Raw genomic sequence first — 14,114 nt, forward strand, 5'->3', positions numbered from 1 at the left:
GCCTTATTCATTCTGCAAATCTTAGTGTGCATGCATGTATGGTACTTATGTTAGTAAGGGTATGCAGGATAAGACTTCTCTGCTACTGCTTATTGTTAATTTGCTTATTGTTAATCATGGCACTGCTATTGTATTACCATGTATTGGCAAAAAAATTAAATGGCTGAGTATCGTTTAAGAATTGTTTGCATTTATAGTGTAAATATTATTGGTTTGGCCCTTTCTCATTTTGAAAACTATTTAAAGTAAATTTTCCCTGTGTTAAAACTACATACGTTGTAAAAAAAATCCCTCTCTTAACAATGAAAAATTAGTGAATATTGTGCATTAACAGCAAATTCAAAAAATAACACGAACTCTGAAATGTCATTTCTTGATGCATGATTTTTATTAGACTCCAGAAAAACCTCCCAGTCTTGAATCAAAGACATAGCTACACCCATTCTAATGATGTAACACAGAAAAATCCAATTTAACACATACTCCATTGAGTTATATAAAGGGGGAAAAGAGGGAAACATATGAGCAGTGAAGAAACAATGGTAACATGAAAACTGTACCCTGGATCCAGACATATTTGTTAGAATAATCTTCTTGAGGGACCCCGAATTCTAAAAACATTTCTGAATAGTTATTTTTCTGCCATTTTATCCATCATGCAGCACTTTAAATACAAAATGGTAGCTTAATGTACTTCAAAAGTGTGCCACCACTAAACAGCTGGTTTAAAGAATAAAACTTTTTTTATTGGAATCTTTGACTACAGTAGATAAAACTGGGTAAAACAGAATTTTCCTTGAGCCTTTTCCCCTCATGGTCCTAGCTACTGTAAGTAGATCCATGTCAAACCCTTGAATCCATGGCAAAGTATCACTGAGTTCCACAGGACTCCATTCTGGTACAAGGATTCGATTGTGCAGATCCTGTTGCAGGTTCATGGATTATTTTGATTAAAATTAGGATCAAAATGGTTTCAGACAGATTCTTGTATACTAAAACTTCAGTTTTATAGGGAAATATCACATAAGATTCAGAAGTAATGGTGCTAACAGAGTGTAAAAAATCTAGTACAGCTGGCTTGTTTTTGCAATATTGCAAATTATAAACAACTAAATAGCTGAACATAAGAATGGCCATACTGGGTCAGACCAACGGTCCATCTAGCCCAGTATTCTGTCTGCCAACAGTGGCCAATACCAGATGCCCCAAAGGTAGGGAACATAACAGGTAATCCTCACATGAGCCCTCCTCTGTAACCCATTTCCAGACAAGCACAGGCTAGGGAAACCATTCCTACCCATCCTGGGCTGTGTCCAGACTCAGCGGTTTTTTCAAAAAAAGTAGCCTTTTTTCAAAAAAACTTCACCTGCGTCTAGACTGCAGCCGCGTTCTTTCGAAATTAAATTGAAAGAACGCGGCTTTTCTTTCGACGGCGGTAAACCTCATTGCACGAGGAAGAATGCCTTTTTTCGAAAGTGCTCTTTCGAAAAAAGGCATTCTTGAAAGCAAACAGGGCTTTTTAGAAAGAGAGCATCCAGACTGCCTGGGTGCTCTCTTTCGAAAAAGCGGCTTGCTTTTTTGAAAGTTCCGCATGTAGTCTAGACGCGCTCTTTCGAAAGAGGCTTTTACGAAAGATACTTTCAAAAAAGCCTCTTTCGAAAGAGGCTTGCAGTCTAGACATAGCCCTGGCTAACAGACATTTATGGACCTAACCTCCACAAATCTAACTCTTTTTTGAACCCTGTTAAAGTCCTAGCCTTCACCACATCCTCTAGCAAGGAGTTCCACAGGTTGACTGCGCTGAGTGAAGAAAAACTTCCTTTGGTTTGTTTTAAACCTGCTGCCTATTAATTTCATTTGGTGACCTGCAGTTCTTATATTGTGGGAATAAGTAAATGACTTTTCCTTATTCACTTTTTCCACCCCATTCATGATTTTATAGACCTCTATCATATCCCCCCCTTAGTCTCCTCTTTTCTAAGATGAAAAGTCTCAGTCTTTTTAATCTCTCTTCATATGGGACCTGTTCCAAACCCCTAATCATTTTTGTTGCTCTTTTCTGAACCTTTTCCAATGCCAATATATCTTTTTTGAGATGAGGTGACCACATCTGTACACTATATTCAACATGTGGGTATACCATGGTTTTATATAGGGGCAATAAGATATTTTCTGTCTTATTCTCTATTCCTTTTTTAATGATACCTAACATTTGGTACCTATTTGCTTTTTTGACTGCAGCTCCACACTAAGTGGATGTTTTTAGAGAACTATCCACAATGACTCCAAGATTTCTCTCGTATGTATAGTTGGGATTATTTTTTCCAATGTCCATTACCTTACATTTATCAACATTACATTTAATTTGCCATTTTGTTGCCCAACCATTTAGTTTGGTGAGATCTTTTTTGAAGCTATTCACAGTCTGCTTTGGTCTTAACTATCTTTAGCAGTTTGGTCTTAACTATCTTGAGTATCAATTCACGGAAGGACCTTCCCTCTTATCCCATGACAACTTCCTTAAGAGCCTTTGGTGAGGAACCTTGTCAAAGACTTTCTGAAAATCTAAGTATACTATACCTACTGGATCCCCCTTGTCCACATGTTTATTGATTCCCTGTGGCACAATTATGAGACAAGTCCATACTTTACAAGTCAGACGAAGTAATTTCCTGTGAACTCAGTTACATCATTGAACATGGAAAACACTGACTGAATGTAAATTATGGGAAAGCAGCATGATCAGCTGCTGAAATAAGTGATCAACTGCACAAATTGACCTAATTCATGAAGAGGTTGCATATGGCAATTTACTCACTCAGGTCTTTTTCAAAGTTTAGAAATCTGAGGGCTTTTGTCAGAAGTGTGTGACCACAAGATCAAAGCTATTTAAGGATCTGACTTGGTGAAGCTCTCCAACTTCTTCTCTAGCATTGAAGAGGACTCCCATTATTATTTGTCATCTTTACTAATAGTAGTAGATTAATTATTAATGGTCTAGAAAACATGATCAAGGGAAGACTGAAAGAACTGGGCTTGTTTAGTTTAGAAAAGAGAAGTTTGAGAGGGCACAATAGTGATTTTGTATGTAAAACGGTGTTACAAGGAGGAGGGAGAAAAATTGTTCTCCTTGTCTTCTGAGGATAGGACAAAGAGCAATGGGCATAAATTGTATCAAGGGAAGTTTAGGCTGGACATTAGGAATAACTTTCCGTGAGGGTGGCTAAACACTGGAATAAATTGCCTAGCGGGGTTGTGGAATCTCCATCACTGAAGATATTTAAGAGCAGATTAGACAGACAACTCTCAGCTATAATCTACACAGTGCTTGGTTCTGCCATGATGGCAGGGGACTGGACTCGATGACTTCTTGGGGTCCCTTGCAGTTCTACAGTTCTAAAGAAATCAAGGAGAGACCTAAAAACTCAGGAGAAAAGATGGTGACAAAGCAGTTGGGGGTAAATGGTATCATGCTATGGCAATATCTACAAACAACTTCAGGAACTGTGAAATTCTCTGAGATGAGCCTTGCTGACTGTCCTTCAAATTGCTCCTTTATAGGGGAGTGATTTAAAGGAAGTGGATGCTGGGGAAATGTTAGGTAGGGAAATGTCAGCCCATATGTGCTGCTTCTCCCCATAGGCACACTGCTACTGCTGAAGTTATGCTGCCTTCAGCAATCACCTTGATCCTTTGCAAAATGTGAGGATGTCATTTCTAATCTCATTCTTATACCATATCCATCATCATGCTACCTGGGTGCCTTGCCAAAAATACACACACATGATGTATATTACAAATTTAAACTTTCTTTTCCATTGTGAGGGGGAGGGAAAAACAATATAATTTATTACTTTTTCCTTATGTTAACTGTAATCACAGTCCAGTTGCTTTGTAAGAAAGTAAGTTCAAAGAAGTGAGCTTTCCATTTGAGACCTGTAACTGGGCAGGTCTGGGGTCATTCTTTGTTCCTGTGGGCGTAAGTTCCAATGTTCCAGAACAGCTGTGGCTCCTGCCCTTTAGATAAACAAGTTCCAATGTTCTCCTGGAACAAAGCTATTGAGGGCAGTTAAGGTCCCAAGAATGAAGCAGTCCTTTTGAAATCTTAAATCCCTTACTTACTTTAAGTAAGGACCAAGAATAAATGGCATGTTACAGGGGTGATGTAAAAAATGTGGCATAACTCCTCTTGAGCAATATGGACAACCAGAAGCATGTCTTTCCCAAGGCTCATTCTTTCAAGCCAAGGCTTATCGGAATTTAATTTATTTAATGTAAGGGTAACAAAAGTCAGATATTACTGAGGCCGAGTCACCAATGGAAAGGGCAAGGTCCATACAGACAAGATACTTTTTTTTTGTAGTCAGTGTTCTCTGAAGCCTAACATCAGTAAGAAATACAGAAATACTCCTGTGCTACATACTACAATTACTTAGGATCAGGCATTCTTAACAGGAAGAAATGAACAGTTATGAGAAGCACTTTAAAATGTTTCCCTGTGCCTACCACCAGAGACTCTACTTTGTTTTAGCCAGCTCCCCCTTACTTAGGCTATGTCAAGACTGCAGGCTTCTTCCAGAAGAACCTATTTTTTGGAAGAGATCTTCTGAAAAAACTTCTTTTGAAAGAGAGCATCCCCACACAAAAGCACATCAAAAAAGTGATCTGCTTTTTCGAAAGATAACGTCCACACTGAATGTATGCTATATCACATTTAAACTGTGATTACTATGGATGGAGTGGCTATGAGGGCACCTGTGCTTTTTCCTTTTTTTTTCAAAAGAACTCCCTCTTTCCCATCCACACATGCCTTTTTCTGAAAGAACTCTTTCAGAAAAAGGCTTCTTCCTCGTAGAAAGAGGATTACCAACACCAGAAAAACCCCTCTGTTCTTTTGATTACTTTCAGAAGAATGCGATTGTAGTGTGGACATAACTCAGGTTTTGTCAGAAAAACGGCTGTTTTTCCAACAAATCTCTGTAGTATAGACATAGTCTCAAGTACCAGGATAAATGGGCAGTGTTGGTGTTTGTATATGATGGGAACAGTAAACAGGGAAGGGTGTCATGTACATGTTGCCAGCATTCAAGACTGAGGTGACTCATAATTTCTCCTAGCAGTTTCAAATAACTAGTAAATCAAATAGGAGGAATGAAATGTGTATATGAAAGTTATGGTGGCAAAAGAGAAATTATCTACATCCATCCTGGGCCATTTCTGACCTACATTTTTTAATCAGATTGAGATGGATTTAGGATATTACCTATGGAATCCCAGCACTGTGGGCTTACTAATATTCCCAGAAAGGGGAAAAAGGGAATGCCATGGAGGCAACTAGTTTTTTTGCAACCCTCTTAAGTGAGACCTGCTTAAGCAGGATCTCCTCTGTTCCTTTCGAATTTTTCACTTGGCCCTGAAAGTTTTTCATAAGCCTGAAGAACAATGCGGTATTATTTGATTGTTAATGAGCCAGAATACTCATTATGGAGCCATTAATGAGTTCATGCGCCAAAGTATCTCTCAGACTATATGACATCTTTCAAATGGCACTATTTTTAAAAGAAAGCATACACATGAAAAACACATACACACAATAGATACATTTCACAAAGCATTTGTTATAAGTATAAAAGAGCTGTGACATTACATATGTGAGAAAAATGTACAGTATGTTCAATACTTATACAAAGAATAGTCACTGTTAGGAAGGAGAGAAGCTGAGTCTTACCATTTGAATAGAAAATGTCTTAAACAGTCTAAACACAACATAAAGAAAAAGTAATTTTACTTATTGTATCAGTACTTTTGACAATAAAATTAGCTCAATTATGATGTGTTTGTGCAGATCTACACCAGCATTTCTGCTGAAGCACATATAAATAAAGATCTTGAATATCAGAAATACATGAAAATTTTCAAGTAGGTTTCAGTCTTTTATAACCTAATATTTGTAATAGAGTCCGTAGTAGAAGAGAGAATAGGAGTTTGCATGATTTTTCTTTTAATGTTGTGTATTTTATTTATGTGAATATCTCCCAGGCAAAATAATAAAGAACATTTCAGTAGTCAGAATTCTTAGAATCAAATGTTACTTTTAACATAGCACAAGACATTACAAATTTCATAATGCATAATGTTATTTTTATAATGTATTACTGGTCCGCAATGAGAAACAATCTAATATATAGATTTTGCATTCAATCTCTTTGTCAAAAACTACATCGCACATCAAAAGTTAATAGCACTAGGGAATTCAGTGATTAATACAAAAACAAATGGTATCTTATAAATTTTCTTTTGTTTTTCCACTCTCAATGATGCAAGATGCTAGAATTTAACCTTTAAGGGTTAAAGAGTTTAATCAATGTCAATGTCTGATCTTCTGAAGGCGATAAAGAACAGTCTGTCTAGCGATACCCAACAGAACATCACTTTGTCAAGCCACAAAGCACCCAAAAGCTTGTCAAGTAAGTTACCAGAAACCTCTTTGTGGTTAGAACTCAGCTCCTTCCTGCTTGACCTATTATTTGATATTTGACCACTTGGTTGCAAGACACTTGCTCTTTCCAGCTGAAATGTCACTGGGGCATCTTGTCAGCTCCCCGACATCTCGGCCTGACATACAATTTTACTTTTGTGTGCTACAAGGCAGAAAATGCAGGGCAATGGCTTTGCTTTAAATTCTGTCAGCATCAAAGATGGGCGTCACTCTTGGGTCCTACCAACAACAACAAAAAAGGAGTCTATTTTGAAGGTCAAAACTGCCATTACTTTAAAGTATTTCTGCTTAAACTAAATATATTACCTGTAACAGTGGTTTGGGAACTGTCCTTATAAAGTACATAAACATGTCATCAGAAATCCTGCCTGCACAATTGTTCTACTTTCTCATCAAATGCAGACTTGATAAAAGGATGAGTTTTCAACGCCTGCAGGGACCAGATTCAGCAGTTAACTTAACTTGTTCAAATGGGCAAGTGGTATCATGTAGGAGCAACCTGACCTTCTCACATTGACCAGGAGTGACATTATTGTGCAGGAGGAGCAGCAGTCACATCATTTCTGTTTTGCACAACCTGCTTAAAGTTTGCAACTAAATGCTTGTCTTCAGTTGAGCTGACAAGAGAGAAGAGGGGGCTCAGTGAACCATGGCAGGGCTGCCATGAAATGACAGGAATCATTGGCATACATTTCAAATAGCTCTCTCAATCCTATTAAAGTATTGCAGTCCTGATTTAAAATAGACAAGTATGAAACAACTTTGATAGATAGAGACTAAAATGGCTTATTGATTTTTTTTAAGTCTGAAGAAAATTACCCAAAATGTGTCATTCTTTAACATTTAAAAATATATTACATAAAAATGAACAACAGTGATAAATAAAACTAAAACTAAAAAACAAAACCAACAAAAAAAGAAAACAAAAAACCCTGGACTGCTTTGTTTCATTAGAAGTGAGAAGTATGGGAACATGGACATATGATCAGACACTCACCAAACAAATGTAAAAATTAGTGCCCAAAATACACATGCTAAAGCACAGTTCAAAGCTAAGATAGCTCAATATCATTTTAATTGCATCATTTAAAATGTATACAGTTTTTCCTCATAAAATTAATACAAAAAAATCTTAAAACCCATTTTGAATTGTTCTTTTGGTGCTGGCTGAGATGTTGAGGGCAGAAGAATAGGATGAAGACCGAGAATGGGGTCTATTGTGTATAAAACTGTAAGATGTATCTGACTCAGCTTGCAATGGCAAAAAATCTGGGATACAGGTCTGGTCAGGCTGAAGTGCTGATCTTGAAGCCATTGGGATGTTTGAACTGTCTCGTGATTCCTGGAATAAAGTTTAAAACAAAAGCCATACATACTTACTGTAAATCAATCAAAATCAATAAAAACAGCAGAAATAAATTCAATTTCTCCTTCACACATTTATGTGCAAATTCTTTAGTTTTATTAATGTATAAAAAGCATATTACTTGGTAATCAATAGAAAAGAGCTTCATATAAAGCACTTTACATTAGTACTGGCCATTAGGAAACATCAACTTCTATAGTCTAAAGAATTCTGCATATATTCAGAACATATTTACCATTTGTAATGCTGGAAATCTTACCTTAGAAATGACATTAAGAGGGTTTTTTTCTTGATAAATACCTTAACTTACATTCTCGCTGTCACTGAGAATACTCATTTTTGCTCATATTTGCTTTTTCTTTTATTAACTGTATTTTACTGTAACTTTTGGTTAATATTTGTTGGACCATAAAATCCTTATTGTACATACTCCCAAAGAAGCTTACTTGAAAATGTGATTCACATTTTTACAAATATGAGCATTTAGTCAATTAGTTAGAATGGTAAGTACCAGTTAATATTTAACACTGAGAAAATTTCAGGGTCAAATAATAGTGGATCATATCTTGACAGCTCATGAAATATGGCTATAAGATAACGTGACCATTAGAACTCATTCACATCTATATAAACTGTCATGTACAACAGTATCATTCCAAATACTCCCGAAAGCAACTTGCTGATTTCTCTCTTCCCACTTTTGCATGTTGAAGATTCCATGTATGAGACACCTAAAGCACACCAAATTTAGCCACTATGCTGTCCAATGTTCACTGGTTAAAATAGCCCAGTAAAGGTCAAAAGTACAATATGTTATTGAGTTTTATTTTTTTCTTTTAGAAAAGGTGTTTGTGTTCTCCTAAATTTCCACGATTAGCATTTTGAAAAAAATGCCAGAGTTCTAATGGTTAATGTTACTGTACTTTCATGATCCATAAGCTTTCAAAATATGATGCACAGTTTTGGAGCTGAGATTTTTATATAAAAATAAAAGGGGTGGGGGGGTTCCTCTCCCCTTTCCACTCCCCCGATACTTCTGCTGAGGAAAAATCAATAGCTGTATCTCACACCTAGATCAGCAATTTTCTTTGATGTTGATTCTTTTGATTTCTTGATACTCCACCAGCTGTATTGTAGCTGACTGAAATCAGCAAGCTTTACACTGGACTTTCAAGGAGAACCAATATGGCAGCAAGTACAGATCTCCTTCAAATGCAAGGAGATATTTAAAAATGAAGCAGTAGCTTATGTTTTACTAAACTATTGTGGTTATGAAAGGGAGTTAACCAAAAGCACTTGCAAATATTGATCTGCGCCACCCCTAGCATTTCAGTTCCATTTTGCTCAGGTTATGTAGGACTGAGGCCAGAATAAAACTTTATTTTATATGTAACTAACAATCTGATGCCTTTATGGAACTCTAATTTCAATCTATTGTATCAATTAGCAGTTTTATATTTATTAATTTATTTTAATTAGTTTAAAAATATCAAAATAGAAAATAAAATTGACACAGTCCAAATGCAGAATTCTTCAAGCTCTTTGTAGAGATTCTGTTATTTGTTTTCATAAGTTTTGCCAACATAAAGAATAAGAATAAACTATATAATTCTGAAAAGGCTGTTTTCTGTGTTTAAGGAAATAAAGTCACTAAAATATAAATTGTAAACAGATTGCCAAATAGGTGACAAATATTGAAGAAGAGTCTATTTAACATATATACCAGTTTGCACGTTTTCCATGTCTCAATTAATGAAACTATCATATTGATTAAAAATCACTTACCACAATCACACTCTCTCACAGTGATTTTCCCCAGACATTTTTTTAAGATCAAAATCCCAAGTAAGGAGTTGGGAAATCTGGTTTCCTTTGAGAGTTCCACAAAAATGTATGAAACTTAATGACTGGCAGCAAGTCAATAGACTATCTTACAGTAAATGTTTCAGGGTTGGGGTGTGTGTGTGTCTGTTTTAGTTATCAAGATCCTATGCTGCACTTCACACAAATCTAGTGCAGAATAATAGTCACAGAATAGGGTGGAAATACAATTTTACAGTAACTTGCCTGGTGTAAAAAAAAATCTTCACTGCTGTTGAACTGGTTTGAACCTATATTAAATTGCAACAAATAGGAAACTAATATTCCACAGAACTGTAAAAAAATTAAAGTGGCATAAATTAGAACTATTTTGAAATGCCACTGTGTGCAAATGCATGAAATTTAAAGCTAGTTATTATTTCTCCAACAAGCCTCCTTTGAAACCATTGCAGTCCATATGTATTTACATACTTAAGTTACTAAAATGACATACTGAAATGGCTGGGCAGGAGATGTGATGATCATCTATCATGTAAATGTGTGTGTTGGTGATTTTTTGAAAGGGAATCAGTTACCTGAAATAAGGGGTCTATTTAAGTAAATCTTTACCATGACACTTTTATTTACCCAGACAGCTGTAAACGATTCCATCCAAAATATTACACTCCTTCAGATAAATATATTTATGCTTAAAATATTAATTCAAAATGTTTTAGACACATAGTAATTAGGTATGCTCATAAGTCATTTTTCAAAGACCAAATTTTTAAAATATGCTCTTTATTAAACAAAACAGAAAACCATTAGTCCATATTATGAAATAATTGCATTGTAAACTGTACTTAAATCAAAGTCATATTTTAGTCAGATGAAAGCAAAAAGAGGCTTGTAAAACAATGACACTAAACTTATTTTCTTTTATAACTCCTTAGAGATTAAGCTTTGATCCTATGTTAGGGGTTGCCTCATGAAAACGTAGTTGATTTTCCCAAAATGTAAAATATTTTTACAAAACTGATTATTACTACATAGGACTTTGTGTGGAAACATTATAATACAGTCATCTGTGACATCCTTATATATGAAATTATTTAGCAATGTCAGCAATTGCAATGGCATCACACTGAGATCAGGTGTTAATATTTAAATACCTGTGGAATAATACACACGTAATTTTGCATTTGGGATTGGTGGAGTGTGTGCACATGTTGTGCAGATGGATAACTAACAACCGCCTACTATTATAGTGAAGTATGTTGTACAGTATACTGTTTATCTTCAATGGTAACAATAAAAATCCATAACCAGAGTGAGCTCACAAATCAGTCAGGATAGTTTCAGCCTTTAAAGTCTATGCAAGGATAATTTTGTTGTACTACAATTCCCATCATTATGCGTTGCTTTTAAACCACCCTCCACTTTTTCATTTCTTTCCATTCTTGCAATGTGTTACACCAATAATACTTCTAATATCTGATGTTGCACCATTAGTTTTCACTATCCAAAACTACAGTAGAAATTCTCTCTTTGAAGATGCAATAACCACAATTCAATAAATACAATGAAATAAAAATAGGAAAATTAAAAATATTAAATATCCCATTTACCAGATTCTCTATCATTTAGATCTGCTGAATTTTAAACAACAGGCCTGATTACAAAGGTTCTGAGCATCTTCAGCTGTGATTGAGTTTGATGGGTGATGTGACACCCTTCACCTCTGAAAATAAGGCACAAAGTTTTTATTTCATGTTAATACCTTTTCAATAATTCAGCATGCAAATTCCAGCATCAGTCTCTCTGTATATATAAAATAGCTTTTCCTGCCAGGTGACAAAATGACATCATCATGCTTTCTGGCCGCAAAAGCCGCCAGAGAGAGGGGGGTTGGTGAATGTAGCAAGCAGGGGTGCAGCCCCTTAGTAATTATGCAAGGGCATAATACATCATTACATCAGCAGACCACCCAGAAGATAAGTCTTCAAAATATCTGTCTTTAACACTAGAATGACATCAAATGAGAAAAAATAGACAGGAGTCAGAGTTAGGGGTGTCTGCCAGAAAACAGTCAAGGATAATGGGGGAGCACTGGGTAGAAACTTCTTGCGCTGATTCCATCTTCTCTGAGGAAAGGGTGAATACCAGGAGGAAAAGCAGTGTGCTACAGGGTAGAGTCTAGGAGTCATGGGACATAGCCTACATATTTGTGCACAGGTGACTCCTGGCCTGGCAATGGCAATTGGATTTATTCTACTTCCATGTAGCGCAATGATTTAAAGTGGGGGACAGACAGGTCATTCCTGGGTAGACTAAGGAAAATGACAGAAAGTAGCACTATTTCAGCAGCACACTGTGTGGCTTTACTGAAACTGGTCATTTTCTCTTCAAGATTTCCCATTTTTCCTCTCATCGTGTACACCAGCAGTAAAAAGAGTACCAGTATAGGGCTGTGGCTTCCACTGGCATTTTAACTACAGTGTTGTCAAGAATATCTCAGAGAAAGTGACATACTGGAGAGGCATGTCAATGGGAATTTTCATAGAAAGAGAGAAGGAAAACAAATCTTATATGGACTGTCCCTATTTGTGAATCCTTTTGGGAACATCGCTGATAGGAGGCAAAATTTGGCCCCTCTAAAAAGTTGCAAGGTTTTAGATGATATAATCTACTTTCAAACACGTGTTTCCACTATGGAGGGGCCTATTTGCTACATGATGAAAACCATTCTACATTTCCAGGATACTACGAGTCTTTTCGCTGTTAGAAATAGCTTGAAGGAGACATTTTCACTTTGGCTAAAATAAATAAAACATAAAAATGATGAAAAGTCTAAAATCTGGTGTTTAATATGAGAAAGTGCTGCTACTTGGTGCCACTGTGACTTAATGAGAACTAGCAAACTTTTCCAGAGCAAGAAAGTACACTAGCCAACAATAACTGTTTCTTTCCCATGCCAATGGTGTCATAACTCTGTATGTTGATGCAGCAGGACTCACGGTGGTCTGTAACAAACAGAGTAGTAACATAGTAACATGCTGTATAAATCTTCACCATCAGCATTTCTTTCTGGATCCCACAAACAAGATGTCAGAGGCAACAATTCAGTAGACTGCCAACTAACTACATACCAGAAAGGTACACATCACACTTTCTTCTTTCAGAATTCCTAGCAATAGTTTCTAAATAGCTTTTCCATTACTGGAGAATTTCCTTTTATGCTTACAGAATTTTTTATGTTAACAAATGATTATGTAATTATTGGGTAACAATACTTATTATCCTACCCCCAGCATGCTCTAGCATTTTATATGCTGAGTAGAATAATCAGTTATAGGCTCTGATTAAAAATAATAAAAAAGAAGATTTAATATTATAATAAACCACATATTTCATATATATTCCTAAAAAGCTCTTGAATAGATTTTTTTCTGAATTATAACCAGAGTCTAAGGAGTACCTATGCTAATCTACAAGACTTTGTACATATGATGAACCTGTAGGACTAGAACCATCATCAGTTTAATATCTGATATGCACGCTATTCGTGGACTATATCTTGTAGGCAAAGAGATGGTCTTCTACATCTTTTGCATCGTTAATTTGAATAATTTCAGAATAGCTTAGCTAAAATACACACACAATCTATATGGTCTTGCAAGATTCTTTCTGAGACACAGTACTATACACATGTTGTCCCAGGAAAACCCAGTTTTCAAACTGAATTGTTTTACACTGCTCTATTATTACCAGGTATATTAAAAACAAAGCATAAGGTGCTATTTGCACAATATAATACTCAGCATGCATTGATTTCAGTAATTCTTTACTAATGCAACACATTCTCATCATAGACGCACATTTCACTTATGCTATTTATTTATCAGTCATAGAATCATAGACGCATAGAATACTAGGACTGGAAGGGACCTCGAGAGGTCAAGTCCAGTTCCTTGCCCTCATGGCAGGACCTAGTACTGTCTAGATTAGTGGTTCCCAAACTTTTCAGCATCACACCTCCATTTTTTATTTCTGAGAAACCCTCATGCCACCTTACTCCCCCCAACCCCAATAGCAGCAAAACTTGTTGAGCAAAAAAAAAAAAAGGAACTGACCGGGGATAAAAAAAACCCAGTTTGGGAACCCATGGTCTAGACCATCTCTGATGACAATGTCCTGGTACCCTTGAAAACTAGCTCGCCTGAACCATTATTGATTTATGTTGTGTTTTGTATGGAGACTTATAACCTGTACTCGTATTAAACTGTTTTTCTCTTTCTCCAAATGTTTTTTCAGTATATAATATTCTTACTATGTGTAACTGAGTGCTTCTCTCAATTCCAGGAAAGCCCTTCCCAACAGGTGAGTTTTCCTACAACTCTTCACTGTTTATCTTCCTTGTAGCTGTACTTCTAATAGCTGTCTCCACAG

The 14,114-nt window shown here is 36.1% G+C and overlaps 1 protein-coding gene across 7 annotated transcripts in view; it reads right to left on the reverse strand.

Annotated features, from left to right (window-relative positions):
* Positions 1-366: 366 nt before the first annotated feature.
* CCDC171 (coiled-coil domain containing 171) overlaps positions 367-14,114 on the reverse strand; it is a 230,259-nt gene continuing 216,511 nt past the window's right edge. For 5 of the 7 annotated variants that reach the window (XM_075931537.1, XM_075931540.1, XM_075931539.1 and 2 more), the window contains one exon: positions 367-7,841. In XM_075931537.1, the coding sequence (XP_075787652.1) occupies positions 7,632-7,841 (210 nt within the window). In that variant the 3' untranslated portion in view covers positions 367-7,631. Of the gene's footprint in view, positions 7,842-11,328; positions 12,689-14,114 lie in introns of those variants that run through there. The other 2 variants (XM_075931542.1, XM_075931541.1) reach the window with 2 other exon arrangements.

The sequence above is a fragment of the Pelodiscus sinensis genome, chromosome 6 (genome assembly GCF_049634645.1).
Source record: "Pelodiscus sinensis isolate JC-2024 chromosome 6, ASM4963464v1, whole genome shotgun sequence".
In the NCBI taxonomy this organism is placed as follows: Eukaryota; Metazoa; Chordata; order Testudines; family Trionychidae; genus Pelodiscus; species Pelodiscus sinensis.